General features: G+C 44.9%; 2 protein-coding genes across 3 annotated transcripts; one reads left to right on the forward strand and one right to left on the reverse strand.

Moving 5' to 3' along the window:
- Nucleotides 1–6,009: 6,009 nt before the first annotated feature.
- TCTN1 (tectonic family member 1) lies at nucleotides 6,010–20,336 on the forward strand. Its single transcript, XM_035565634.2, has 15 exons — nucleotides 6,010–6,207; nucleotides 7,506–7,626; nucleotides 9,642–9,772; nucleotides 10,377–10,543; nucleotides 10,947–11,034; nucleotides 11,863–11,972; nucleotides 14,620–14,640; nucleotides 15,110–15,235; nucleotides 16,086–16,211; nucleotides 16,592–16,674; nucleotides 16,975–17,115; nucleotides 17,384–17,540; nucleotides 18,261–18,386; nucleotides 18,727–18,871; nucleotides 19,502–20,336. Exons 1-14 carry the CDS (start codon nucleotides 6,054–6,056, stop codon nucleotides 18,868–18,870), a joined length of 1,695 nt encoding a protein of 564 aa, XP_035421527.1. The 5' UTR covers nucleotides 6,010–6,053; the 3' UTR covers nucleotide 18,871; nucleotides 19,502–20,336.
- Nucleotides 20,252–25,773, reverse strand: HVCN1 (hydrogen voltage gated channel 1). 2 transcript variants are annotated; one of them, XM_035565650.1, is made up of 6 exons: nucleotides 25,681–25,773; nucleotides 23,406–23,638; nucleotides 22,986–23,090; nucleotides 22,599–22,830; nucleotides 20,941–21,053; nucleotides 20,252–20,600 (listed from the first exon to the last, which is right to left on the reverse strand). In XM_035565650.1, the coding sequence occupies exons 2-6, from the start codon at nucleotides 23,601–23,603 to the stop codon at nucleotides 20,535–20,537; spliced, it is 714 nt and encodes a 237-aa protein (XP_035421543.1). In that variant the 5' UTR covers nucleotides 23,604–23,638; nucleotides 25,681–25,773; the 3' UTR covers nucleotides 20,252–20,534. The 2 variants fall into 2 exon arrangements, with proteins under 2 accessions (XP_035421543.1, XP_035421542.1); XM_035565649.2 differs by lacking the exon at nucleotides 25,681–25,773 and adding an exon at nucleotides 25,344–25,493.
- Nucleotides 25,774–27,306: the final 1,533 nt, after the last annotated feature.

Genomic DNA, 27,306 nt, shown 5'->3' on the forward strand with positions numbered 1-27,306 from the left:
CAGTCACCGCACACACACAAAAATGGGAGGCTTAGGTTGGAAATTAGGAGACAGTTCTCCTCAGAAAGAGCAGTCAGGCATTGGGATGGGTTGCGCAGGGAGGTGGTGGCGTCACCGTCCCTGGGGGTGTTCAAGGAAAGGTGCTTAGAGACACGTTAGTGTGTGACATTGGTGGTAGGGGAACGGTTGGACCAGATGGTCTTGAAGGTCTTTTCCAACCTCAGTCATACTGTGATAATTGCACGTGAGAACGTGAGACAAAGGCACGGTGTGTCGGTGCCTCACAGCCTCAGGGATCGACACCTTCAGGAACCCAGGCCTGGGTCCTTACCTGCTGCAGCTCCGTCCTTCCTGAGCCTTTGGGCCTGCAAAATGCCACTTTGGAAGCTCCCAGCAGGCAGCTGTAAAAAACAGACGCAAATTTATTTAATGCCTCTGCATGCACACGCATAACGAGGCCGCCACTATATTATATACCCAGATATATGTAAATAGCAAAACAATACACGGGCATTACAGCCCAAGCAGGTGTGAAACCTGAATCCCAAGCTGACTCCAGTGAAAGGAAAAGCTGTGCGGTGTACAACACAGCCCAGCCCACTGGGAGCATTGCTGAAGCACTGTCATTATAATAACATTAACACACGCTACGCGTTTCAGCTGCTGTGTATCTTGACAAAGACAATATTCCTCTCCTTTGAAGTGCTAAAGGCTGAAACAACGCATGAAACATTTCAGCCTAAAGCTCAAATGGCATCCAAACTTATTAAAAAATAATCTGCCCGTTTGTAATTCAAAATGAGGAGAAGGAAAGCGCAGGGACCACAAAGACTGACCCAAGCCCAGCCTTGGTGAGTTAGGAAACTGCCGCATAGCTGATCTTCTAAGCACGCTGGATGGAGGGAAGGGTGTGCTGCTGCCGTGGCCCGTCAGGGTGTGTAAGATGACAAGAGTACTCGCAGGGCGGCCTTTCTCAGCGGCAAACCTTGCTGTCTCACCCCCTCCCATATCTACAGCAGGAAAAGGAAGCGCATATTTTCAGTTTCCTCCAGAGAGTCATTCTCTTCCTTCACTCATTCCTTCTTCCTCCTTCTTGTCCAGGTCCCTTCTAGGCTAAGTCCAATCTGACCTAGGCCCTTCTCCTTTATTGCACCAGATTTCAATACTGCCTACAGTGCTGGGTGCCTCGAGACAGCTCCGGATGGAGCAAGGTGTTCTGTCCTACACTGGCTGCGAGTGCATCCCTTCTCAATCTATAATCCCCCACCTTGCTTCCAACCAAACACGAGCTCCCCACGCCTCATCACGGTGTGTTTCTGAGCAGGATGGGACGCTCTCTGTAGCGCTGTGTCAACCAGCCATGCCTCACAGATTGAGAAACTTAGCGTGAGAGCAAGGCTGTCAAATACCCTTGGCAGAGCGTGACTCCATGTTTCAGCAAGGGCTCCTAGGCGTGCCATGAGCAGTTCATAATCCCTCGTCCCTGGTCACCCACTCAGGTTGGCCCAGACAGCCGAGGAAGACAACATCATTGACGTAATAATTCTTAACATTTGTTGAACTCTTTCACTCCTGTGGTTCATCCAGATGAAAAACTGCTATTGGTTTTCATTCAGAAGATCACTCAGCTCCTGTGAGGAAAAAAAAAAAAGAACCACCATTTTAAATTAAATATGAGAGGATTGGTGTCTCCCACCGTTCACTATCAGTGCCGATAGATATCCATGTAAATCCCTCCCAGTATGTGCCCTGCTGTCTCGCTCATTATTATTCTTGTACCCTGAGGGCCGATATCCTGCCAAGTGGTATTTGTTTAAAATTCTCAAATGCACAAATTTGGCACAAAAACTGGAGCAAAGGGCATTCCCCTGGTTACAGCAGCTGGGTGGAATCTTCCCACCTCAAAGTCCAAGATCAATTTACATCAGTCCGTTTAAGCTGCAAAACAAAATGAACTCTTCCTGCTAGGCTTGCTCAGACAGACTAATAAGTGCAATGGGGAGCACTAAGCAGAAATGCTGTACAATGTAATCAACTGTTGAAGGCGCAAGCAGTTTTTCGGCTTGTATTAAGACTGATTCACTTGTAGCTGACGTCAATACTCCCTCCCTACTATCTTAGCCTCGGGATTGGAGTATGATAAATATTACCTGTAATGCCATCTGCTGTACAGAGACAGCCCAGAGCTCCAAGGCTTCTCACTATTTATTTAAGAGCTAATGCTGCGCTAAACTAAAATGCAGTTTATTTCAGGCTTATTTGACTTTGTTTTGACTTTAATTAAAAATGCCTGTCCACTTGAATTTTTAAAGCGATCTGTCATAGAGCAAAAGCAATGTTAGCAATGTTTGCCTTGCAAAGAAGTTAAGAAAGCTTAGTTAATATCAAACAGGAAACTACTGTGAAAAGGACAACGTCACCAAATTTGGAAGATGCAGAGACAGAAGACCACTGTCTCCGCGTGGGCAACCAGGGCCTCCCAAATGTTAGCTGTCTGTGATACCTTGGGAAAGCTGATTTATTTTCTGTATCGGTTTCTCCATCAATTCCTTTAGAACCTCACCCAAGTTAACCAGCTTTGCTATAAAATACAGACTATTGTAGTTTAATGGCGACTGTTGCTTTTCTCAGTGGTAAGATTGCTTTGAATGGCATCAAATTGAAAAGACCTATTTAGAGTAGGTGTATTTAAATACATATTTAAAGTAATGCACATACAAAGGTGTTTTCTCAAAGGATTTTCTTCTAATTTTAAGTTTAAAGTACCAGGAATGATACCACTTCCTACAGAAGCTCTTTCACAATACATAGGTCTGTTGAGTAGTTTTTATCACTAAAACTTCCTTACACCAAAACCTAACCGAATCTGTTAAAACTGTAAAAAATTAAAGATTAAAAAATCTGTACATAGCGTGTTCAGAAAGAACAGTCCAGGTTCAGCCTACAGACAGCTTGAACGCTTCATCCTTTGTAATTTATGAAGACTATGGTTATTAAGATAATCCTACTCTGAGTTAGTTTAAATGTCCAAAAATAAAATTAAACTGTTTAATCAAAAGGATATGTGTGCATGAGCAAAACTTCTGTCATTGCCTCGCTGCAGAGAAACATGTTGACTTTGCCAGTTTACTCACTTAGATTTGCATGTTTTTAAGTACTTTCAGGACAGATATTGGTATGCTACTCTGAAAGCTCTAGTGTCTTTTCTTCCGAGGAACAGCAATAATTTTCTATGTGTAAAAGTAATTAAACTATTTAAATCTAAAATAATTTTAAAAGGAAGGGGCTATGGTGAAAGTTACATAGTTAAAAATTAATTTTACTGAATCACTAAAATATGCTTGGATGAGAGAAACTGAAATTTAAGTAATGCTTTTTGCTTCGTCTTAGCATTTCATAAGAGATATCCGTGTTAATTTCGTTTGTGTATAATCAGTTATTTCCCCTGATTTTACCATACTTGATGGGATTTAATTCCGCAACGTTTGGATTGCAAATGCCACACTGTAATGTTTAAACGCACATCAAAGTCTTGCTGCTTAAAGTAAAATTAAGATAGTAATACAGTAAATCCCTTAACATGTTTTTTAATAGACAGCAATCTACCACATTTTAAACGGCTTGAATTTTCATTTCATAGGACTTCCCACATGGGTATCACAGTGTCCTTTTTAATTATTAATTAACTCATGTTGATAGGATAAATTAAAATCTCTGTGATGGAGAACATACATTATTTATTAATGTTCTGATCTTGCCCTACACATTTTGGGGTTTGCTTTTTGGAACCTGCTTCAGAAGTCTAACACAAGGGCATTTTTTGTGGTGGTAGGGTTTTTTAAATGGTTTCTTTTATACTTGGCTTTTGGTTTGCACTTTCTATGTCGTATATATTTTTTCTGTTTTCCTTATGTTTCTTTCTGCAGGAGCTTACCACATTCTGTTTGTGTGTGCGTATTTCTGGAAGGTCTTCATGACTTTATTGAACTATCACATCCCAGAGTCAGGGAATTCAGGGTTTGTCATTTACGCATAAATAAAGGGGAAACCGAAGTGACACAACAGCTGCATTCATCCTATTCTTCTTTTGCAGGCAGTATTGGTGATGTGGTTAGGGGAAATGTTGGTCTGAGTAAAGCCCTAACTTCTGAAGAAAAACATCATGAGAAAAATGGATTAATTACATTATACTTTCCTAATGAACATTTGCCCAGATCTATTCTGTTTCAGTGGTAGATGCAGTAAGAAATGATACCTCCTTACTCATCCAGCTCCTACCCACATGCAGTCGGGGTCCAATCTGTGCTTGGGATGGATGAGCCCGCAGATTTCTGCAAGGCTTGGGTTTCACCCAGGAGTCTGGTCCGCTGTACACCATCAGCTTTGCAAAGTAAATCTGGATGCAAAACGAATGTATTAAATTATATTTTCCCATGTGCGTTATCCATGGTTCTTCTTACTCATTTTAAATCCGTAAGAAATGCGTAAACTAGCAGGTGGAGGTGATTCATTAGTAATTATCTCAACTGATGACAATGCAGATGAACATGTGACACAGAAGACAGAATATGACCACTGATGATAAACAATAAACCACCACTTTCCCTCTAAGACCGCAAACTAAATTCCAACTTTCAAAATTTGCAGGACATACTGGTAGGAGAAACATCTTTATACTTCTTACCGGCCCACACGTCAGGTGGGCGCAGTTTAGTCAAGGCAGTTGAAGGGACTGTAAACCCCTGAGTCTGACTCGTCCAAGAGACATCTGATCTCTGCTACATGGCAGCAAAGGAGAGAACAGCCACACGGTCAAACTGTTCCTTCCTCCAGGCTTGCCTCTCCCAGCCAGGACAAGCACCACAGCAATTAGAAATAAAACTTCAAAATCTGTTTTACTTTCCCTCAAGCAAGAGGATGTGGAAACTTCACTCCCTTAGCAGTGACAAAAGAAAAGAGCTTCACCTGCTTTTTAATAGGCAGGAAAACAACCCTCCTTTACATAGGGAACTGTTCCCTGCCTGAAGCCGCCTGCTTCTTGAAGCTGCAAGTCTTTTAACTCTGCTAGCTGCAAACAGGCCCTCGGCAGACTTCCACAACCTGTGCCCACTTGCTTTGTTAAGCAGGGCCCAAGACAACGGAGTTTTCAGAATGGCTCACCAGCATCTGTCCTGAATGTAGTTACAAACACACGAATCTAAGTGAGTAAACTGGCAAAGTCAACATGCTTCTCTGCAGCAGGACAATGAAAAACATTGCTTTTTGAAGATTCCGTAATTTCCCCACACATAGGCAGACAGCCTCCATTATGGCTGCAGGCAGCCCTGACAAGGCCTTTGTGGGAAGCGAAAAGGAGTCCCACAATATCACGAATGATGTCAGTCTGCTGCAAGAACAAGTGTTGTAGACAGTTTTGATCAGATAATGTGGAAAACACACTTCAGAAAGTTTTAAAAAGTTCTCTCAGTTGGAAGCTAAGCCTGGATGTTAACATCTGTAAGGTAACTGTAAGGAACTTTGGTCATTTAATCACTCTGATTCAGTCTGTCCTACTGTCAAATCATTACAAAAACGCCTGTGTATATTACAAGCTTACTAACAAGGTTAATTAATGAATATGCACATTGAGCATTAAGAATTGAAAGGACCCATGGCATTTTCAAAAATAAATACTTCAGAAGTTGAAGGAAAGCAGACTATTAGAAAGAAAGTTGCAAAACTATACTAACCACAGGACTTTATAGTTCACAAGGAGCCATTCCCTACTTTTCTTTGTTTTTCGCATACAGCCTTCCAGTGGCATTTCTGCACAAATTACGTACATAGCTTATATTTAGTTCATTTACTTTACACCACTGCCCTCGGCTTGGTTCTAGCGGGCTCCCCTCAGGGCCTGACCCCGTCGCCGCCCGCCATGGCGCCCCCTCCCGCCATGCCCCGGGGCTGCCGGGGCGCTGGCTCCGCCATGCCGCGCCGCTCCCATGATGCCCCGCGCTCCCTAGCAACCGCGCCGTTGCTAGGGGCGGCCTAGAGACGGCCCAGCGGCGGCCGCCATGATGGCGGCGCTGAGGCCCGGGGCCTTTCTCCTCCTCCTCCTGTCTCCGCCGCTCCGGGCAGCGGAGCCCAGCCCCGAGCCCCCGGCGCCACCGGAGACCCGCGCTGCCGCCGGGGAGCGGCTCCGCAGCAGGCCGGCCCCGGTCACGGACGGTGGGTGCGCGGCGGGGCGGGGGCCGCTCAGCACCGGCCGCCCAGGCCTGGGCCTGAGGGAAGCCCCGCTCGCGGCCTGGGCCCTTGGCTCCCCTCCGGCCCCCACTGCAGCCTCACGGGGCTGGGAGAAGCCTGCGCGGTGCCTGCCCGGCAGCTTCCCCACGTTCTCTCAGCATCTCTGTCAGCAGCGCCCCGTTCCAGCCGTGCCTCAGAACCCCCTCAGGGAGGCAGAATCACCAACCCCCTGCACAGTTTTCGGGCGCTGGGCACGCTCATCGCGGCACACACAGTCCTACGAGCTGGCAGTGAGGGCTCAGTGGGTTTGCCTGCCCGCCCAGCACCTTGCTCGGAGCCCCCAGGGCAGAGCCTGACCTCGTAGAGGAGCCCCAGGCTCACCCTGTGTTTGGAGAGCTCAGCGCACACACCAAGCTGGGTGCACCAAGCAGTTTGCACTAAGACTCCAAATTCAGCCCTGGCTGGGTGGATATATAGCGCTGTGACAATATAAATCACATTTTTTTGTAATTGTGCCGTGGGAAAGTGTTGCCCACTGTTTTCTGATTGGCAGGTGTACTTTTATTTAACTTTATTTCCCGGTGGTGTTGTCATCAGCTCAGTTTCCCTAGATTACTTGCCAAATTAAACACGTTGTCCCAGTGTGTGCCTCCTTAGGGAAAAGGGACTTAAATCCCTGCTCTCAGAGATACAGCCTCAAATCTAATCCATGTTTAAACTTCTCTTGTTTACAAGGTGATACAAAGATTCCAGTGCTAAACTCAGCTGACAGAACAGTCAGAACCTCAGAGGTTCCAGGAACTGCCTGGATACTGTTCAGATGGTCAGAGAGCATCCAGGAGGCTGTAGAGAAATGGGCAACAGTCAAGCTGAAATAGAAGCTGTAATTATGAAAATGAGCATTCTTTTAAAGTCTTGTTTGTGGAGTGCTGGTCCTAGTTTTCTACGTTCTCTGCTATTCTTAAGTCTAGATTTATTACGGAACAGCAAGTCTCAAAAATGTTCAGTAAAAGCAAAGTACAAGTAAAAGTTCAGAGCATCAGATTTTGGTATGCTGTTTTTTTTTAATTTTTTTTTTTTTCTCCTAATTTTATTTTGCTCCTAATAGATTTGCTAAGTGGCAGAAAATGATTTTTTTAAATGACTTAACAAAATCAGATGAATTTGGATATAGACTTTTGACCGTTTTCCCAAACAAAGCAAGATGACAAGTGGAAGCGTTAGGGAACGTGCTGTGGTGTGCAAAGTTCCAGACCTAATTCTAATTTAAGTCTTTTCCCCAGTTGCCAAGCTGTGCGCTTGTGATCTGTTGGTGGCACAGTGCGATGTAAATTGCTGTTGTGACCCTGACTGCAGCGCAGCAGATTTCAGTCTCTTTACTGCATGTTCAGTTCCTATCGTCACGTAAGTGAATAAGCAGCTATCTGAAATCCAAAATCCTGTTTTATTTGCTGCATGCATTTGTGCAGGCTCTGTCTTCTCCTCTTACACATTCCCAGCCTCTCTACGCCCCACTGTCCTAACCCCTACCTACCCTTCACCAGTCCCTGCAGCTCTAAGCCCCTAAACTTTTGGTTCCCAGCCAGGTAGAGCAGCAAATTGGCCTCCCAGCCCAGTTTCTCCTTCCCTTTTTTGTAAGTTCACGCTTCTTGCTTTTTTCTTGCACTGTCCTATTGTGTGTGTGGGGGGGTGCTTAGCTGTTAAAGCCTTCTGTTAGGGAAAGAATGATGCATCATCAGCCTTTTGTCGATATAATGCAGTGTCTGGAAGTTAGGAAAGCTGATGCCGTGCGACCATCTGGCCACCTCCGTACACCGCCAGCAGCTTCTCAGTAGCCTCCTTCATAAAGGTTTACAGTATCAACGAGAAACACGATCAGTTCAGGGCTTAATGAAGTAGTGTGAGCATTGCTCTGGTCCTGGTTTTACAGGTCAGTGTCCCAGCCTGCTGCCTCACTGCTGATCTTTAAAACCAGTAAAAAGTAGGTAACATTATATCAACAAAGTAACGCCGATGGTGCTTTCCTTGCTGTTTACAATTTATTTGAAAACTCCTTAGCCCATCTCCATCTTCTCAAAAGGGAACGAAGAAAGCTCACTTTAAAATCGTAACGCGAAATCTCTTGGCGACTTCTCAGAACAATAAGTGCAGCTCTTCAGCCCACCTTCAGCATAAATTATGCCAATCTGAATGCTGGGGTTTATTCTCGGTGCTGTGAAATTTGAATTAGCAGTCATCGCAGACTGCCATTTCTTATTGTTCTCGCACACAATGACTACTTCTACCCATTTATAGACGTTTATATATATCAGAAAGGTCTAATCAACGCCTCCCTGAATGACAGTTTAATTGTCTTAGGTGACTGTTCTGTCTTTGTCAGCTAGAAAGGCATAAAATGAAGTTGTGGTTTTCCCCCAAAATTCTTTCCTGTAAAATGTTCATTTTGCATGAAAATTTCCAGTGACCGCAAGTATTGTGATCTCGGTATTTACATCTAGATTTATTTGCGTAATTGTGGTAGGCACTGAAAGGATTTTGGCCGATCACCAGTCAGAGGTTATCTGGTATCTGAAACGCTGAGGAAAACGGGCATTTGTTGTAGGGTGTGATTCTGCTAAGCAGTGCCTCATAGAAAAATTTAACTCTGTGCTTAAGAGGTCATTTCTAGAAGTCATTTCTCAGTGTCTGCCCTTAACTGCTCTGACTCTGCCTAAGTACCCGTTTCCCATGAAATGCTGTGTTTTTTTAACACGTAGCGCACACTGGTACGCTTCAGGGCAGGGACTGGCACATTCATGGTACAGCCTGTTGCAGTTCTGGGATGTTGGTGAACCCACTGCACATCCACAAGTACTTTTCCTGGACTGCACTGGTTCCTTCACCTCCCTGGTTCTCACACCGCTGCTTCTCGCACATGCATGTCAAGTGGGACCTCACCCCAAAGGTGCACAATATTCCAATAGTCACGAAACTTACCTTTTTCTGGCCTGCGTGCCATCATTCTACCTTAAAGATCATCCTTCCTGCTTGCACCGTATAAATAAAATTGCTTCTGAGCTGCCTAGCCCATGGTGCACCCTTCATTTGTGGAATCTGGATCCTCTCCAACCAGTCATTGTAGCTCTAATATTATTGCTATCAGGCTGTTCTCTTCCCTCAGTATGTCTCTTACCTTATTTCTTGTTGCTGCTCAGTTTCCTCTGCTAGATAAAACATGTTGGAGAACTCTTTATTATTTAATAATTACTAACCGCTCCATATAAAATAATAGAAGCCTTCTAAGGAGACACAGTTGCTATAAAAGTGGTGTTAAAAAAAATAATGCTTTTTTGATGCTTCCTCAGTACACAAAGATAACTCTAAAATACGGTCAATACCAACTCCAAATGTATCACGGATTTTTTTATTGCTGTTTGCAGAGGTGATAGCCGCCTTTGTAGTCAGAAAGCTGCCGTATATTCACTTGATGTTAAAGCAAATCCACCGGAAAGGGTATTTCAATTAATTGACCACGTCAATCCCAGTGTTTTCTGCATTCATGCTACAAACTGTAAGTAGTGTTGTTGCCAATGTTAAGCTTTATGCATTTATTTCTATAAGCTCTTTAGGTTCCAGAAATAGACTAAAATTAAAAGTAACTAAACCTGTCAGAAAATTGATTATTCTCTGTGCTTGCAGTCCTTATGTTGTAGTACTTTTATTTGTGAACGTGTCTCATACTCTAATTCTTTGTGTTTTCTGTTGGAAGTTTTCTGCCTCTAAGGAGGCTTAGTTAAATTTTTTCGTCTAGTTTTTTCTTTTCTTTTGGCAATTCAGAGGTTGCGAAGTGACATTTTCCTTAAAAAATAAAATTAAAAAATTACTGTTCTGTTTTGCTGAGGAATTTACTAACCCCAATAAATCCCTGTTAAAAACTGTGATTTTGAAAGAAAGAAAGGAACTTACTCTTTCCTTAAGTTTAAGTTTGTGCTCTCATGGATCAGGATGAAGGGATGAGTTAAGACACCTCCTAGCTTTTCTCTTAAAGTAAAGCTACGTTGTTACTGTTTTCTGTCACCTGATTTGTACCAACTCCTGAGGGAAAAATTGTTACTAAATACTGTTCCGTATCTTTTACCCTAAAAGTCGCCTCAACCTTTAACATGTTTTGGCAGATAAACAAGCACTGTACTTTCCTTCCCCTGAAATGCCTACTCCTGAAAATTTTGACGAACTGTTTAAAAAGTTTGGAAGTGCTGCTTTCAGTGCTGAACCTGAGAGCTGGACTCTGGACTCAGATGCTCCAAATCCTTCTGATGCAAATGAAACTTACAGATATGAGGTACGTAACTGTCTGGTTCAATTAGTATTAAATTGCTTCATAAAAGACCAAGCGAGCATTGTTTGCATTTGCTTGTAAAAAATTGCTGTTCTTCTGAAAAAGAAAAACTGTATTTTGGTCTTTAAATACAGAAATGTGAAAATAAATGTAGCATTTTGTGTTGGCTTACTTCACAAGTGAGCTAGATTTTTTAAGATCTGTGAAAAATAAATAGCTGTTTTGCTATTGTAAACAAAAAGCTGTTGGTGGCTTAAGAATTGACGCACAAAGTGTTACACGATGTTGCCAGATGCAGTGTAAATAAGGACTTCTGTTATACAGATTTGTTGTTATCCAAATGCTCTGAAACCTTCAAAGAACCGAAATGCACCTATCTGCTTGAACATGTCATTTTATTTGGCAGTATGGTGTTCCTGTACAGACAGTGGATGGATTCCTAAGGCTGCCTAGTCCTGTTGTCTCCTCTCGGTGCTCTGATGCGAACCCTGCAGGTTGGAAAATGCATTTGAATTCCAGTTTATTTGCTCTAGAATATTCTGTCCTGACTTGAGCGCAATCAGTCAGTGAACAGTCACACACACACCAGTGTAAGTAAGTCAGGTGAAGATTTGTGAATTAATGTTTTTCAAATAGCTGCCGTGTCTATGGATGGTTTCTTAGACGTAGATTGGAAGTTGTGTTGCATCTAAATTAAACATTCACAGTTTGATACGTAAATCACTGGTTGTTACACCTTGTTAATGGGCTGTTTATCCAACAATAAAACATCTTATTTGGCTTAATTGATTTAACAAAATAGTACAAGGGTGACACCATGAGGGTATTGCACAAAGCACGGCCTAACTGGACAACCTTTGTAAGATATCCCTTTGGTAAAATGGTGTTCCTTTCACAGCCTGAATGCAACTCAAGTCAGACTTAAACTCTACATTTTCTTGAGAAATCTGTAGAGGAAAAAAATAAAAACAAAAAGAAAAGACCGCATTTTCCGAGTCCCACTGTTATTATTAAATGTAGTATAATAGTGATAATGAGCGTAGGAAAACTGAAGTCTTGTGAAAGAAAAGATCTTAAAATCTCAGAAATGACATCATAAATCCTGCAGCTATTATTAAGCTTTTAAGAAGTAATAGTTTGTCTCAGTATTTCAGGAGAACCTAAATGTCATTCTTTATAGCTCCCGTGAAACCTTATCTGCAATAGAAATTACGTTTACCCTCACTGTTGCATTCATTTGATGTTCTCATATCACTTTTTATTTGTGTTTTCCGTAATTACTCTTTAATTCCCTTCAGCAATATTTTGTGACTCTTTTCCAGGGTTTTTAGTAAGCCAGGCTACAAAATGCATTAGGTCAGTAAGTGTGGGAAAATGCAGCAACATTCAAGCGGTCAGTATGCTGTTCTATATCAACTCCAGCATTTTAGCAGTAAGTATTTTTTGAAACAATCACATAGCTGACTGTCGATATTACATAGCATTTTGCATCTCCAGAATTACCTAATTTCTATTTCCTAAAAGATAAGTGTGTTTCATCTGGATGTTTAAATTGGGTATTACGAAAAAAATCTTCCTATGCAACAAACTTTCATACAGAAAAACTTTAGAAAAGTTTTTTGTTGTTTTTTTTTTCAAGCTGAGGTAACAGAAACATTTGCTCTTCTTTGCTTAGCCAACAAAAATAATGGTCTTGAAGATCCAAGCTTGTGTCACTGAGCTAACACTTAGTGCAATGGCAGCAGTTTTATGCATTTGTGCATGTTTAAGTTTTTCTAAGGAGCCTATTACAAGGGTTTGTAATTCTAGCAAGTCTGGGTTTTAAACCTTTGTACTTAAAAAACCTACGAGGCTGAATCTTCTGCAGATACAGCTTTCTTACACACCTCAACTTTTAATAGTGGCATTAATACAGAAGTATCACACATATGTGGTAGGTCTTCCTATCTCAAGGACCATCACCTTATATCCCTCTGAGAGCAGACTTGTTCTTATCCAACCTACTACCAAATCCAGTCTCTGGCTATTTTTCAAAGCTAGGCTTACTTTTTCATTCTTTTTTGAACTGGTGGACAATATCTTACTTGTACATAAGTCCCCTATGCAGATGTTGAGGAAGACAAAAAAAAAACAAAAAACCAACAAACATGCATGCAAAATTGAAATTGAGCTATATAATACCTTAACCTGATAGCTCCTTCCAGAAGCTGGAGGTCACGAAGAAACACCATACTCTCTACCATTAAAATGTTTTTTTTTTAATTTATGTAATTAATTAAATTCATTTAATTAGTACCCTATATAAGCTGAAAGACCCCTTCCAGTCTCTTCACTCAACACTGATAGCAGGTTCCCAAGCTATCAATAGTAAGGTAAAGCCCGCTAAGTAGTTCACACTCTCACAGGCGGGACCATTCTCCTGATAGTTGAGGACATGACTGAAATCAGCAAAGGGTTGCTCACAAATGTTAGCTTTTGATCATTCTACTGTGGAAGAGGCGGATAAAACTCTGTTTCAGAAGGGTGTCGAACGTTTCCACATGCACCCAACATTAGAGTTTTTGGTGGTTGCAGAGCTAGAAAAGAAAAAACATCCATCAGGATAAGCTCCAGGCAGTTGAATGTTTTTAATTAAAAGATTAATTCCCCTTCCTGACTAGAACAGTACATTACGTGTTACCCACATGCTGATTGCCAATTACTGTCCCAGCTTAATATAGTGCAGATTTATGTCTGAAATACATTGGATGTTGAAGGAGGAAGTGCAAGAACTGGAGAAGGTCAAAGAGACACTAAAGCTTGTCTGTAGGCATCTCCCCTTCTGAAAAGGAGCTGAAGATGTCAATAGAAAAGTGATTTTTCTTTGGGGACAGGATGGTCACAGGGCAGAGCAGGGAGCCTTTCCAGTGCCAGCAGGTGGAGCTGCTGGCAAAAGAAATGGCAAAGTATTTCAAGCCAGGGAGGCTTGCTGGTATGAGCCTCCGGTGAGAGGACTCATACAGGTGTTCCTGTCAGAAAAAAAAAAAACAATTATGAGCCCACGCTCACTGCCAGGCCAACTTGAGTGATATGAAGGTCTCAGTAATTGTTGCAGTTCATTCCTGTTCTCTTCCCTGGCGCGTCCAACAGACCCAAGAAGCATTTCAGGTGGTTGGAAATGTCTAGCAAAATGCTCATAACCGTGTGATGCTTTGTGCTGTGGATAGCATGGTCAAAGTGCAATTTTTGATCTCTTCCCAAGCATGTAAATCAAGCGCTCACTGGGAAGCCACAAAGTAAAACCTTTAACAAAACGGTGCTCTCTGTTAGTATTTTGTAACCCTGATTGATGACCTGGGTCTGACATTTCTGCCTTTCCATGAAAATTCGGTGGAAATTTTCCAACAGGGCAACTGCGCATAACCACGCACTGTAGAACGACACAGGGATACTTGCTTCTCATTTCTCTCCTTAGAGACCATGAAATTATGGACGCGTTACCATCAGAATGAGACGACAAAAGCTCTTCATTTCTTTGGGTATGAACAGCCTGGCAGACTTTCTAAATTGGCAGTCTATGAATAGTTACAAGTGTTTTTGCACAGATCTGTAATAGGAACAGTGTTCTCTGAGGTTCTCAATAGGCCAAACAAAATGATACACAGCAGCAGTCATGCCAAACTGAGATGCCTTTCTTCTTCCTGATGCAAGCAAACTTTTCCAGTGTTTCTTAGTTCTGAGTTGCCGAGTGTCAATGGGAACTGCTAGATTTGTCTAGTACTTACTGAATGCCCTGCATATTTGTTGTGAGTGTTATCAAAGCTAGGCCTGGTGCAAAACTGATGGTAGTCACTACGAAATTTTCCCGTTACTGTCAGGGAAAGAAGAAGTTTGGACTGTTAAGATTTTGCCCGTTAGCCCCAAATAGCAGTTATTTTCACACAGTCTGAATACTGTAGTGTATATCCAGTGACTTGCACTGTGCAAAACTCATTGTAATGATAGAGAGTTAAACAGGCAAAGCAATTAAGCCTTAACTGCTACTTGCAATAGTTCATACCTCTGCTGTTGTTTGAAATTGTTCTTTTATTGTCCTCTAGGTGCCCAAATCAAGTCAGATGGTAAGTATCTTTCTAACTTAGTTGGAACAGCTGGGGGTAAAATTCTTGTTCTATTATAGTCAGTGGGAGTTTTTCACTGACTTCATCAGAACAGTGACTTTAGCCTTAATCTTTACATCAAAAAATAAAGCAAAAATCCCCTATAAAGACCTTATGGCACAATTGCTACATTTTTGAATCAGTAATGATACTGAGCACCTCCAAGATAATATGCTACCAGCAAGATAATATGCTATCTGCAGACACTTAAGCCTGACACGTTGCCCCCATATACAACTGTATTAGCTAATTTTAGTTGCTTAAAAATAGAATCTTTTGTTGTAGAAACTTCAGCGATACATGTAACATAGCAATTGCTCAAAGGATTTTTGACTGCTGTCCCTGCAGAACAGTCACAAATAAAATGATAGAGAAAAAGCCAAAAATAATTATACATAATATTCAGAAATTACATGAATTTGTTTTTCAGGTTAATATTACTGTCCAGTCTGTAGTCATCCAGTCTCTGAATGGAATGCGGACTTTACTTAACAGTAAGGATGTCCTCAGGCACCCTATGATTTTGGATGAACTGTGCATGAATGTAGTTCTTGGGGTGGGTACGACACTTCTTTTTCTCCCTTTTGTTTAATGGAAAGCATGTGTGCATCAAATCACTTCTGATTCACAAATTTCAAGGACATGAGAGAGGTCTTGCAGTTTCCATATATTGTGACATCTCCAAAGCAAATATTCACAGGGGAAACGCTGACTTTGGGATAAAAGAATGTGTTTTGCAACAAAATAATAAGTATATGCAACATAATGCGCAGACGATGAAATCCTTTTCTATTACTGCTCTGTGTATATGACATAACAGACAATGAGTTTAGAATCCACTTTATGTTTGGGAGAAGATGACGGGGCACAGTGGTGGCAGAGACAGAGGAGTACACAGTGCAAATTGTCTCATCTTTTATCTTAAGTAGATGAACATTAGGATTCCACCTGGAAGAAGTCAGTTTTGAAGAGGCTCCAACCTTAGATCTGCTTTTGACCATTGCTAATCAGTGGCTTGATTTGGTAACAGTCACGTCCTCTACACTTGCCAACACGGCTGCTAACTTCTGTGCAAGTGTTGTCATGATCAGACCACAGCTTTTTTTGTGGTCTTGAAACTGTCTCTCTCCGCAGGCAGGCAATGACTTGCAAAATAGAATAACTAAGCAGTATTTCCAACCCATGCTTCTTAACTTTTACGGGAAAGCTCCTCCTGTTCAGTTCCTCTGGTTTTCTGGGCCCATCCTTATTGCAACTGAGGATACGGTACATCTCTGCAATGTGTTTGAGTGTCTCTTAAGCAAGGAAGAAAGAAAACAATACTCACGTAGTTTTAAATTCCTTTATTCTAGTTTCACACTCTTATCTACTTGTTCTAATTAATATCTAAAATGTTTAATTTTCAGGTGAGTTATCATATTACATACACAGATGCAGGAGAAATAATAGAAGCAGCTGCTTCTTTTGTCTTGGGGGCAATTAACAAAGAAGCACTTTCAGTACAACAGAGCTTTGAAATCAGCTTTACTCAGGTAACTGCTAGAGATGTTATGGATGACTTGTTGAAAGACATTTAATTACAAAACTTATTAAACTTGAATCAGAACAATTGTTAGCAGCAGGGTAAAATATAACTTGCCTTGGCTACACTGATGAGGCAGCGTTTCAGAACTGGGCATTAAAGGCCTCCAAAGTTATTTTTACACTTTTAGAAGAGTCATCTTGTGATTCTGCACAAGTGTATCCAGTAAAAGCAAAGCCTGCCCCAGTATTAGAGAACTGCTGCAATCTTAAAGAGAAGCTACTGTCATTGTTCAAGACAGTTAATAACCCTAAGATAACTGTGATATTTCTGTGTTTTCCAAGCATTCCAGTACAGGATAAGAACTGATACTGTAAATCTGTGTTGCAGGTAAATACAAAGCCAGTTCCTCTCAGTGGCAACCCTGGTTATGTTGCTGGACTGCCTGTAAGAGCAGGTTTCAGGCCACAAGGATATCCTTTCCTCATCGCATTTTGCTTTCATCACTTGTTCTGGTCTGTCTTCACAAAGACTTAATAGCTCAGACATCTATAAATTTTATCTGTTCTTTACCAAAAGTGAATGTGCGTTTTGGCTGTGAAGTAGATTTTGATCTTCATTATGCACTCTAGTGCTTCTTCACATTGTAAGAGGAGTTTTAAGCTATTACAGCATTTTCAGATATATTTTCAGATATATTTTAAGGATCTGACTATGGATTCTTTCTTCATGATACACATCAAGTATTGAATTTCCCTTTAACTGTGTGTTACATCTGGCATCATTCAGAGTACCAACGCATACGGTCAACTCACCATTCTGCAAAGTACATCCAACCAGGACTGCCTCACAGCACAGGGGGGCAGAACCCCAGTGCTATTTGGTTACAACATGATATCAGGCTGTAAGTTACGGTAAGAGGACTTTTTTTTTTTTTTTTTTTGATTCAGTGCTTTTAGCCCCATTAGGATCTGCTCAGATCCCGGGACGTTCATACAGCTGTAGGAGTACTTAATTATAAGAAATGTCATTTAATTAATAGTGTGCTTTCTCTTGAAGAGATTGTGTACATCAGCAACTGTAGCCAGAACGCTTGAACAGTGCGTGACAGCAAGGAGGAATTACTACTGTGCCAAACCAATGGATTTTGCTTTAACATTTTTTTTTTTTTCCTCCTGGAAGAATTACAGCAGCTGTGAAATGCCAGCCCTTGACTCAGGCCCTCCTAGATTTACTGAAGGGACAAAGCTTTCCTGAATACGTGGCCTCATTTGGAAATTCCCAAGCCCAGAATGTGCATGACTGGGTGCCAATAATTCACCTCCAAAACTCAGAACAGGTGAAAGTTAACTCTCCTCCCCTCTCCATCACTCTTACTGTCCTCTCTCCTAGGATCTGTACCTCTACTGCACAATCAGCTTAGGCTTCTCAGACCTACAGGAAAAAAATATAGAAACAAACTAGGGGACGGTCCTCCTGCAATAATCAAAAGTGAGGAATTTTACTCTTGCTGTAAAGGGAGGGTTGAAGTTCTGGTTAGAGTAGGCTGAATACCCCCTACATGACAGCTTGTCTAGAGGTTTCCTGCCTGTTTTCGCAGCGAAACAGCAAATGATTTCTGTAAACAGAAACTCGACAGTTCAAAAAGAAGTATCTAAAAATATTTAAGGTTGTAGGCTTCAAAATTATCTTGGTGGAGTTAAAGGTATTCTCCTGTGCCAACAGCATTACTGAAATGTCATCTCTTAGAAGCCTTGCTGCTAAAAAGAGCCAGCTCAGCACCGTCACTAAGAGCCAAAGTCCTGCACTGCTGGTGTAGAACAATCCTGCCTAACGTGCAGTTACAGAGTCAGTTGGTCGCCTGTGGCGAAACTTCAGGGACACCCCTGGGCCAAGGCTGTAAACACCTGCACTGCCTTCACAGGCAGTGGCTTAGGTGCCCTGGTAACCTCCTGGAGTAGGCTTTCTGGGGGCATTCTGCCAAATTTAATAAGATGAATAAGTAATGCGGTTACTCCTGTGCAAGTCAGACAATGAGAGAATTTATAACACTTTTCAGAGCTCCTGCCAAATACCAGTATCACTTGAAATAGAAGTGAAGTGGACTAAATATGGATCCCTAGTCAATCCACAAGCCAGAATAGTAAATGTTACCGCAACAACCACTACCACCACATTGAAGCAGGTATGTAATTAAATTACAAGATTTAAGATAAAAAGAATGGCTTGTTTTGTTTAGCTATCAGCTGTGCAACAGTGACCCTGTTAATCTCTTTATCTAAAAGTAGCACTTCATATTAGAATATATTGTACCTAACAGTTTCTGTTGCAACTCAAACACAACTGTGGGCTGTTTGCCAAATTTCTCAATAAAATTTATATATCAGTCGTGAAAAGAAATGTGGAACTATACATGAAAAAAAACTCTTATTACAAATAACAGCAAAAAAATATGACCCAGTTTCAACAAAGCAGTCACACAAAGAGAAGAGTGAAGCTAATGCCCATTTGTGTTTTCATTGCAGCTTCCCTCAGGAAGGGAAAGGACTATTCCTATACTAAGCTCTGTTGTTTTCACGGATATTTCTTCACCTGCAGAGCCAGGCTATAAAGCTTGGCCCACCATTAATGCCAAATTGCCTTTTGATTTTTTCTTTCCATTTGTCTAAGGTAAGTGTGCATGAAAAAAAAAAAAGCAAAAAAGAAAAAGCTGCGTTTCTGCTTTTTCTGATTTTTAATCCATTTCTTAAAGAAGCGAGGTTTATCCAGTCACTGTGTTGGCCCATCAGTTTCTTCCAAATTATAGGCATGCTGGGTCAAAAATGGCCAACAGAGAAAGGGTAAGCACTTGCAAGGGTTCTCAAAAGCTTCTGGGGGTTGGGGGGGAGAAGAGGGGAGGAAAAAAACAACAACAAAAAAAGGAATTAGTGCGAAGTTCCCAATTACGCTTCTGCTGAGAGGGAAAAGGTTGCAGTATGACCTGATGGTGGCTGCAGGCTGGCCAGTCGGTGCACGTAGAGCCACCAGCCTCCCATCATGCTGGATGCTCTGACCTAGCGCCGGTCCAAGCTACCTGCCTCACAGCACGTGGGCAGAAGGGGAAAGAGCACAGGGACACAGCACAGCTCCGTAGGAAGCTAGGCTTCATTATTCTGCAAACAGCAGAGCTAAATTGTTAATTAAAGTAATCATGTGCTATTAGATAAGGCCTCCGCTTTATCTATTTCCATAGATGAATAAGCCACATATTTCTAGCTATTTTCCACTAATTAATTGCCTTTCTTTTAAAAATCTGAACAGTTAAGTGATGCTTTCAGAAGAGCTCAGTGACCCTTCCAGCTGGCACTGGCTGGAATCAATTGGAGACGCCTGCTACAGTCAACACCTTTTGAAATTCCCACTCACTGAAATCTCACTCTTCCACTTGAAAATACTCTCACCCCAGGGACTTTCTAGTACCTGAAAAAGTTCACATTGTGTTCAAACATCAGCCTAGTCCTTTAGAATTTGTTTTCTAATTTTTTTTTTTTCTGGAATCTTAACTGTTCCTAGCAGTCTACTTACCTACGTCTGTTCTTACATAGTCTAATTCTTTTAATGTGTTGATTTATGAGCTGTAGAAGGAGATGACTTTGTAGCTCAGCAGGCTGCAGATGAACACATAAATGGAAGAAGAGATAATACAGTATCAAAATTCAGATCTGCTGTTGAGAATCAGGTATTGTTTGACGTAAGATGGCATGCGCTTGCCTCTATTTTGGTGCTGATTTGACTGTCAGCTAAAGGAGTGGTCTGTTGGTATTTTTGGAAATGAACGTTTTATAAATAATGAAGTGGCACAAGCATCAACAGAAATGAGGAAACTACCAACAACGTGAAACGAATGGTTGGCAAAGAAGAGACGTAGCGATGAACAAACAGCTGGTGGAGAAGTGACCTTTTAAGCCCGGATTCATATCACTTGTACTACAAGTTTCTACAAGATGTTACAAAGAACTTTATCACAAAAAAAAAAAGGAACTACTTGAAATGAGTGGTACTTCCTAGATGTATAGTTTGTAAAGTTGCATCTTTATTAAATTATTTTGCATTTTTTACTGTACAACTGTACAAAAAAGGTCTTACGAAATCACTGTTTACTGGGAGTGTGTGTTTCATTTTCCACTAAAGCTGTTTTTGCAATCCCAACATCTAATCAAAGTGTAGTCAAATAGGAAACGTTTATAGACAGTGCTATACAAGAGAAAGCAAGCAGATATGAAAACCTTTCAGGTCAAACTGGTACGTTTCAACACTGCACTCGCAGACTTCCCTGCCTTGGAAAACTGGCCTCCTATTTTTGTTCACTGATGAGTCCGTGCTGTTTTAGTATCTTGTTAAGCCTCTCAATTTCTCGCTCCTGTTGAAGACAAAAAGTCATAACAATATAGTTCTGACCTTAAAATAGTTTCCCAAGTTCCCACAGATCTTCGCATTGCTGAAGCGTGTTTCACTGCAGCAAAACAGGACAACCTGGCTAAAGTAGGACAGAGGTAGCCATCATTCCTTTGCAACAGAAGCAGCTCAGGGAAGTGCAGGCAGGACAGGCAAGGCTGCGGTTCCTCGGTCCAGCTTACCCCACAACTTGCTGATGAGGAAACCAAGCTGAGAGCAACAGGCTTGCAAAAGGATCCCAGGCCAACTTGTCCTTAAGAGCAGCTGGCAGGTAAATCGTGGTTAAATTAAAAGTGTTTTCTTACCTTCTCTGCACAGCTGTGCTCAAGTTGTTCCACCTTTGTCACAAGTTTCAGGTTTGCTTGCTTTAGCTTGGACACTTGTTGTTCAGAGCGGGTCTTTACGGATAAAATTATACCTGTGAGACAATTCACAGAGGATTCATTTTACAATGTAAAACAGCCACTAGCAGGAGGTTAGCAGTACACAGGGTCTGTGCTCAAGGAGTTAACCTTGTTCCTCTCGAGCTCTCATTCTGTTGTCTTTAAACCACCTTTCCCACGTGCTTTCCTTAATGAGGAGGTTTTTAAATTAGCCACCCCAGGGATTCCGATACCGATACCCTGCTGGGAAGAGGCAGTCTGGCCTCAGAGCTGAATTAATCACTCAAACTGTCATTCAAACCCTGAATCTGAATTCGCTCCCTTGGCAGAGCCTGGGGGGGATGTAACCGGCAGCTTTGTTGCAGCGAGGGGGCCGCATTTTGGCAGGTTTCACGTAGCGGGGACCTGCTCCAACAGCAGCGCACGGCTCAGCCCGGGGCTGGCGCTCCACCACCCGCGGGGGGCACGGGGACATCGCACCCCTCCAACCCGCTCCTCACCGGGCTCCTACGGCTTTGGCTTCACCTTGTGCCGCTCTGCAGCAAGGGCAATGCAGCTTCACTGCGGTGGAGGTGTCACTTCTCTACCGCCTTACTGTTAGGTTATTACACGTGAACTCAACTCCCACAGTGAAAGCAATTTCTTCCCACCCTTTTCTGAGGGGGGAAAAAAAAAATTTGCTTGGAAAGAGCATCGAGAACAGCGCGTTCCTCCTACCTGACAGCTCTCCTCTGGCTGTTTACAGAACAACACGCATTAAAGCGGGCACCAGAAAGAAACACCTGCCTGGGCGACCAGTGCTACAGGCAGCAGGCCTGTGGTTTGGGGGTTCGTATCTCCAAAGAAAGGGCTCAGGACTATACTTGGACTGCGCTTTTATGTAGGAATTAGGGATAATCTCATAGCCTTGTTATTTTTTTTAAATCCTCAAATAACCTTTTCATAGAAGGTAAGGTATGGTTCCAGCTACAGCAAATTCAGAAATGTCTGAATTTACAACTGTCCACAACCATTCACAATTACAACAGTGAAGCCGGATTTGGGGACATTTTGTATTCCTATTGTTATAGAGAGTGCTTTGAATCCAAGCGAGGAAGACCCAAAGTAAGATCAGGACGTTCCCTCCAGCATCCCTGGGGGGATGACAGCCGCGGCAGAACGTCAGAGCACTCCAACCCACGCTCCGCCGCAGAAGTTCACCTTGCTCCCTGTTAAAACACAGCCAAGAGGATCCTACGACGCAAAGGCACGGTGTGCGTCATCCCCCTTCCGGAGGGCACGATGCAAGAACGGCGTCTGGGGTGCTCGTGGGGGAATGCACTGCTGGGTCAGAGCCGGGGCTCTCCAAGAGCCCGTCACCGAGGCATCGCGCCCACGCGAGCAGCAGGTTGCTGCTGCTCCAGAGAAGTCACAGCCCCATTGAGGCCACGCTCCAGCAATGAAATACGCCCAGGGAAAACCGGGAGTTCGCTGGGAGAACAGGGCCCTGCTCTCTCGCTTTGAGAGGGGAAACGGAAAGGCGAGCCCGGGTAATTCAGACAAACCCAGCCCACGCGCCACGGCCGCCGCCACGTGCCTACCGTTGATAATCCTGGCCACGCGCCACAGCCGCAGCAGTATCAGGAGCCCGACAGCTTCAAACTCGTGCTCCCGAAAGAGGAGGACGAGGTCGAGGATGAACGACACGATGACGACGACGCCGTCCAGCACTTCGAACTTGTGGTGGAAGAACTCCCGGCCATAGACAAAGACTTTAAAGCTCACCTCGACCAGGAAGATGGTTAAAATGGAAAGGGAGAGGTAGTGAAAGACCTGGGAAGAGAGAGCATGGGTTTAGGGCTAGGAACCCCTTCCCACCTGCCTGTGAGTGGGGCAGGCTGGAAACACCTCTTGAGGGCCTCCAGCAGGCTTTGGACCACCAAAGAGAGGGAAATAGCAGCTCCCATTGCCTCCTCCTTGTGTTTTACCTTTGGGGCTATGTGATGTTTGTCCGGATGGATGATCTTCAAGTCCATAAGCAATTCCCCGAGGACCAGCAAGGCATCCACGATGACCAAGCAGACAACCAGGATCTGTTGGCAAAGAACTGATATGAACCCGTCCCGGTGCAGCAAATCGGCATGAGGAGCTGCCTTCAGCAAAACGTCCCCCAGAGCCACCCTCGCCCTGCACGTGTCTCCCCAGGGGGCCCAGCTGGACCCTGCCCTGTGTCTCTGTGCCACCACGAGGCTCATCGCCGCTCAGGGGACATCTGTGCTCACTCCAGTGCGTGGCACTCATGAGCTCAGTACCATTCCCAGCCCTTGGCCTCGTCGCACATCGGTTCTGCCCTCATGGGCACCTTTGGGCCAAGCCTCACCCTCTTTCCTACATTTGTTCTACCTCACCTGAAACCTGTGCGAGCTGAAGAGCGTCTTCATCACATCCTGGAAGGAGACGTGGATCCGGGAGGGCTCCAGTTTGATCTCCGAGTCTGTCTGCTTCCCCCCATGCTCTTCTTCCTCCTCCTCCCATTTCTGATAGTCGTTGCTCCACTGCACGGGGTCGTCCCCCACCACCGTGAAGTGCTTCAGGTACCTGGACATGGCTCCGGCTCAAGCGGGCATCCCCCTGCCGGCACCTGCAGGACAAGAGCAGAGCCTCAGCTCCCCGGGGACAGCGGGGCTGGTCGGGGACACGAGATGTCCCCTGTGCCACCGCAGCGAGCGTGACAAGAGAGCGTGACACTTGGCTGAGAAGACGAAGCCCATGGACTGGCCCTGCTGACGGGAAGTTGCTACACGGTGCTGCCTCTCACTTTGCATCACCTCCCACGGTGTGAGCCTCCGCCGCCCTCCCGGGGGTGCTGAGCGCTGCGGAGCTTCCTCAGTAGCTATTTGCAAACATCCCCAAAACATCAATTGCAGGACGAAAACGCCGGCCCTTATCTCGCATCTCGTGATGCAAGAGGAGGCGGCTGTCGATTTTCTGTCGGAAGGAGCTGGCGTGTTTGTGTTAGACGTGGATCGATGGAGGCTGGAGGCAGGCGGTTTCCTGACCTCCGTTTGCTTCCTCAGCCACCGTGCTGCTGTTTGCAGCAGCTCCACGACCAACAAACCCAGAGCCACCACCCCACGCCAAGTGGCCTCCATTTCCCTTCCTTAACATCGTGGCCCCCTGATTATCTCGGCCTTCGCAGCAGCGTCGTTGGGGCCCCCCTACCAGCGCGGCGGGCGATGCTCCCCACCTCCTGCAGAAAACATCCCCACGCCCGACCTCCCCTTCCCCAGCCCATCCCCATCCCCACGGGCACCCAGCGAGGGGCAGCTCCCACCCCAAACCCGCAGATGATTCAGCTGCGGCTCTCTGCTGAGAACGGCTGCGGGCGAGGCTCCATTCACACCCGCGCTCCCCTTCCACAGCCCCGCCGGCTTCCCCCTTCCTCTTCTGGGCAACCCAGCCACAAACCCTGCCCCAAAACCGCTCCCGACACCAGCAGAGAACCACGGCCCCCTCCCGGCTCTCCCAGCACTGCTGAGCCGAGGCTGCCCCGGGGGCCCAGCTCCAGCCAGCCCCGCTCCTCGCTGCTCCTTCCCGGGCCACCGCCGCCCCCTGCCCGGGCCCCGCTCCCCCCGTGCCGACATTTTGCCGCTTGCGCAGCTTTTTCCCCAGCTCAGCTCCGACGTGTCCGTTAGTGGGAGCTGCCTGAACAGGAGACGCCGGCTGGATGTTAGCTTTGTTATTTTTTTATAGGCAAAAATCTGGGTTTGGTCAGTCCCGCACTGGTTTCGCGAGAAGCCGCCGTTCAAGGCGGGCGTGGAAGGGAAGCCTGAGATCAGAGCTCAGCCACGGAGCGGGGCACGGATCAGACCCTGCGAGCAGTGAGGGACCTGGCTTCAGGATTACAGAGGTGGAAGCCTGAGAAATCAGGCCGCGATTAACCCGTCTCCGTTTATAGGCTTGTGTTCCAGCACAAGGCTTCCTATTCAGGGATCCCTCGTTCCTTCAGACACGAGCTGTTTTGGGAAGTGCACTGAGCAAACTCCGCTGAAAAAAGGATCGGGGAGCTCTGCGCTGCGAGAAGCCTGAAACATTTCCTGAAGCCTTTCCAGCCCTTCCCTCCCGAAGGGCTGGCTCTTCGTTTTTACACTTTTAAAGCCTGAAGATACCTGCTTCTTGAAAGGGATTTCCTCCTGGAAACTGCCTAAAACTTTTCCCGGAACAGGAAAGTTTTCTCGCCCCCAGCACCGAGGCCCACCCGCGTGCTCCTCTCGGGGGATGCGTGTGGGCAATGCCCACGCAGAGCCCCAGAGCCCCAACCCCAAAACCTTCCCCCAAGCACCTACTTGCAGAGCTCAGCCTGGCGCGGGCAGCGCGGGACAGCGGAGGAGCAAGGCTGCAGCAGGGCAGGGAGGAGGAGCTTTACGCTGGGAGTTTCCAGCTCATTTAGGCGTTTTGGCCTCAGCTGACTCCCGAAAACACCACCACCATCAGCCAGTGGAAGAAGGCACCAGCTCTGGCCTGGACTTGCAAACTGCAGAACTCCCCGCTGAGAGCTCGGCAGCTTTTAAGCGAGCACACAGCCAGCTGCTGCTCCCCGTGAGCTGGGTCAACTACGGGGGTGATCACAGATACGAAGCCAGAACTTACATAAATAAATAACCCAGAAACCAGTATGCTTACAAAGAGCTCCGGGGGCTGCACTGGAGGCCTGTCGATGCTGGAGGAGATGCTGCTGGTGGAAGCTCAGGCGAGGACCCGGCTGGTGCCCATGCGCAGTGGCTTTTGTTGAAGGCGGTCACTCGAATAAATCGTGAGTTTCTTTACTGTTTCTCACGCCTCCTTTTATAGTAACAGGACGCTTTTCTGTAGGTTAATCGCAGTTATGAGCCTCTCAGCGCTGGGATGCTGGTGTCAGGGCGCTGCGTGCCAGCTACAGAAAGCCCAAGGCCCCTGACAGAGCCGTGCCCCGAGGCAGGAGGCTGTGTTCCACCACCTGCAGGGCCGCTGCGGCTGGGTGTCGGCGCTGGCCACTTGCAAAGGGAACGGGGATAGAAAGTGGCCAGGGGAATGAGGAAGCGGCTGGACTGCATCTTACAAAGAAAAAGCTTTCTTAAACTTTAAAAGCAAATGCACGTGAAAGTAAGGGGCCAGAAAGCTGCTTAAAAATGTTTTCTGAGGACAAAGTGCAAGTCCTCTCTTCAGTAGAGATGGGAAGTTTTTTTTTTTTTTTTTTCTCCAACCTGAGCACTTGCAAAGAGCTCAAGCATCACCTTGTGAACTGAACAGCTGCCCCAAGTCCCCAAGGACCCCAAGGAGAACGTGCTTAGGGTCACACTTTGCAAGCCCCTGCTTTGAATAAGAGCTGCTTTACATGGCGCCTCGTGAGCCAACGGTGCAGCGCACAGGGAGCTCCTGCACCACTTCGGGAAAATGAGAGAAACATCCACCCCACTGTCTAGAACAACATCCACATCAGTAGTACCTGAGATGTTCCCGATTACCACTCTTCTCCAGACTATTAATTAACGTATTTAAATTAAACTATACTGGCCTACTGCAAAAGGCACAAGATGAGGATTCAAGAGAACCTGGGTTCATTACAACTTTCCTGCTACCTTGTGTGATCTTCAGCAAGGTCTGGTACCCACCCTGCTCCAGCTCCCCCCTTGCAGCTTGCTCCAGAGGTAAGGGTGGATGGGCTGTGGGAAGGGCCTCACAGGAAGTTTATGTTCTGTTAAATTCGGTGTGTAAACTAGCTGTTCATACAAGTATCATTACGAAAAAACAATGGGATATCAGCAGCTGCTGCTCATTCTCTCCCTCCAATGATCAAAAAGCCCAGCCCGAACAGCAGGCCCAGCGTAATGGGCATGAAACACCCCGTGCCTGTGAAGTTTTGATCACAGCCCATAACAAGACCAGCACATTCCCTCCTCCCTGCCTCATGGCAGCGGTACAGGAACCTCTCTCCACCTCCAGTATCATGCTGTGGGACTTCCTTTGCTCCGAGCAGCTGCTGAGCCCACGGTGCATGAAGCAGCGCAGAGGAATGCAGTCAAGCAGAAAACAGAGCCCAGAATAGGCAGCCGTGTTACTAAAACCACATCTGAGGGCAGAAAGAGGAAAAAGGTGTGACGCGGTGACACGCAGAATGGGTGGCTAATGAAGGCTGTTGCAGAGATGGGTTAGTGCGTTCCTTTAGCTACGAGTCAAGTACGAGACCATATGGAACCAGTTCTATTAGCTAAATCAATAAAAGACATGCAGGTGACTATTTTACAAGGTGACAGAAGAATATAAAGCTAT

Source organism: Cygnus atratus, chromosome 17 (assembly GCF_013377495.2).
Source record: "Cygnus atratus isolate AKBS03 ecotype Queensland, Australia chromosome 17, CAtr_DNAZoo_HiC_assembly, whole genome shotgun sequence".
NCBI classification, from domain to species: Eukaryota; Metazoa; Chordata; class Aves; order Anseriformes; family Anatidae; genus Cygnus; species Cygnus atratus.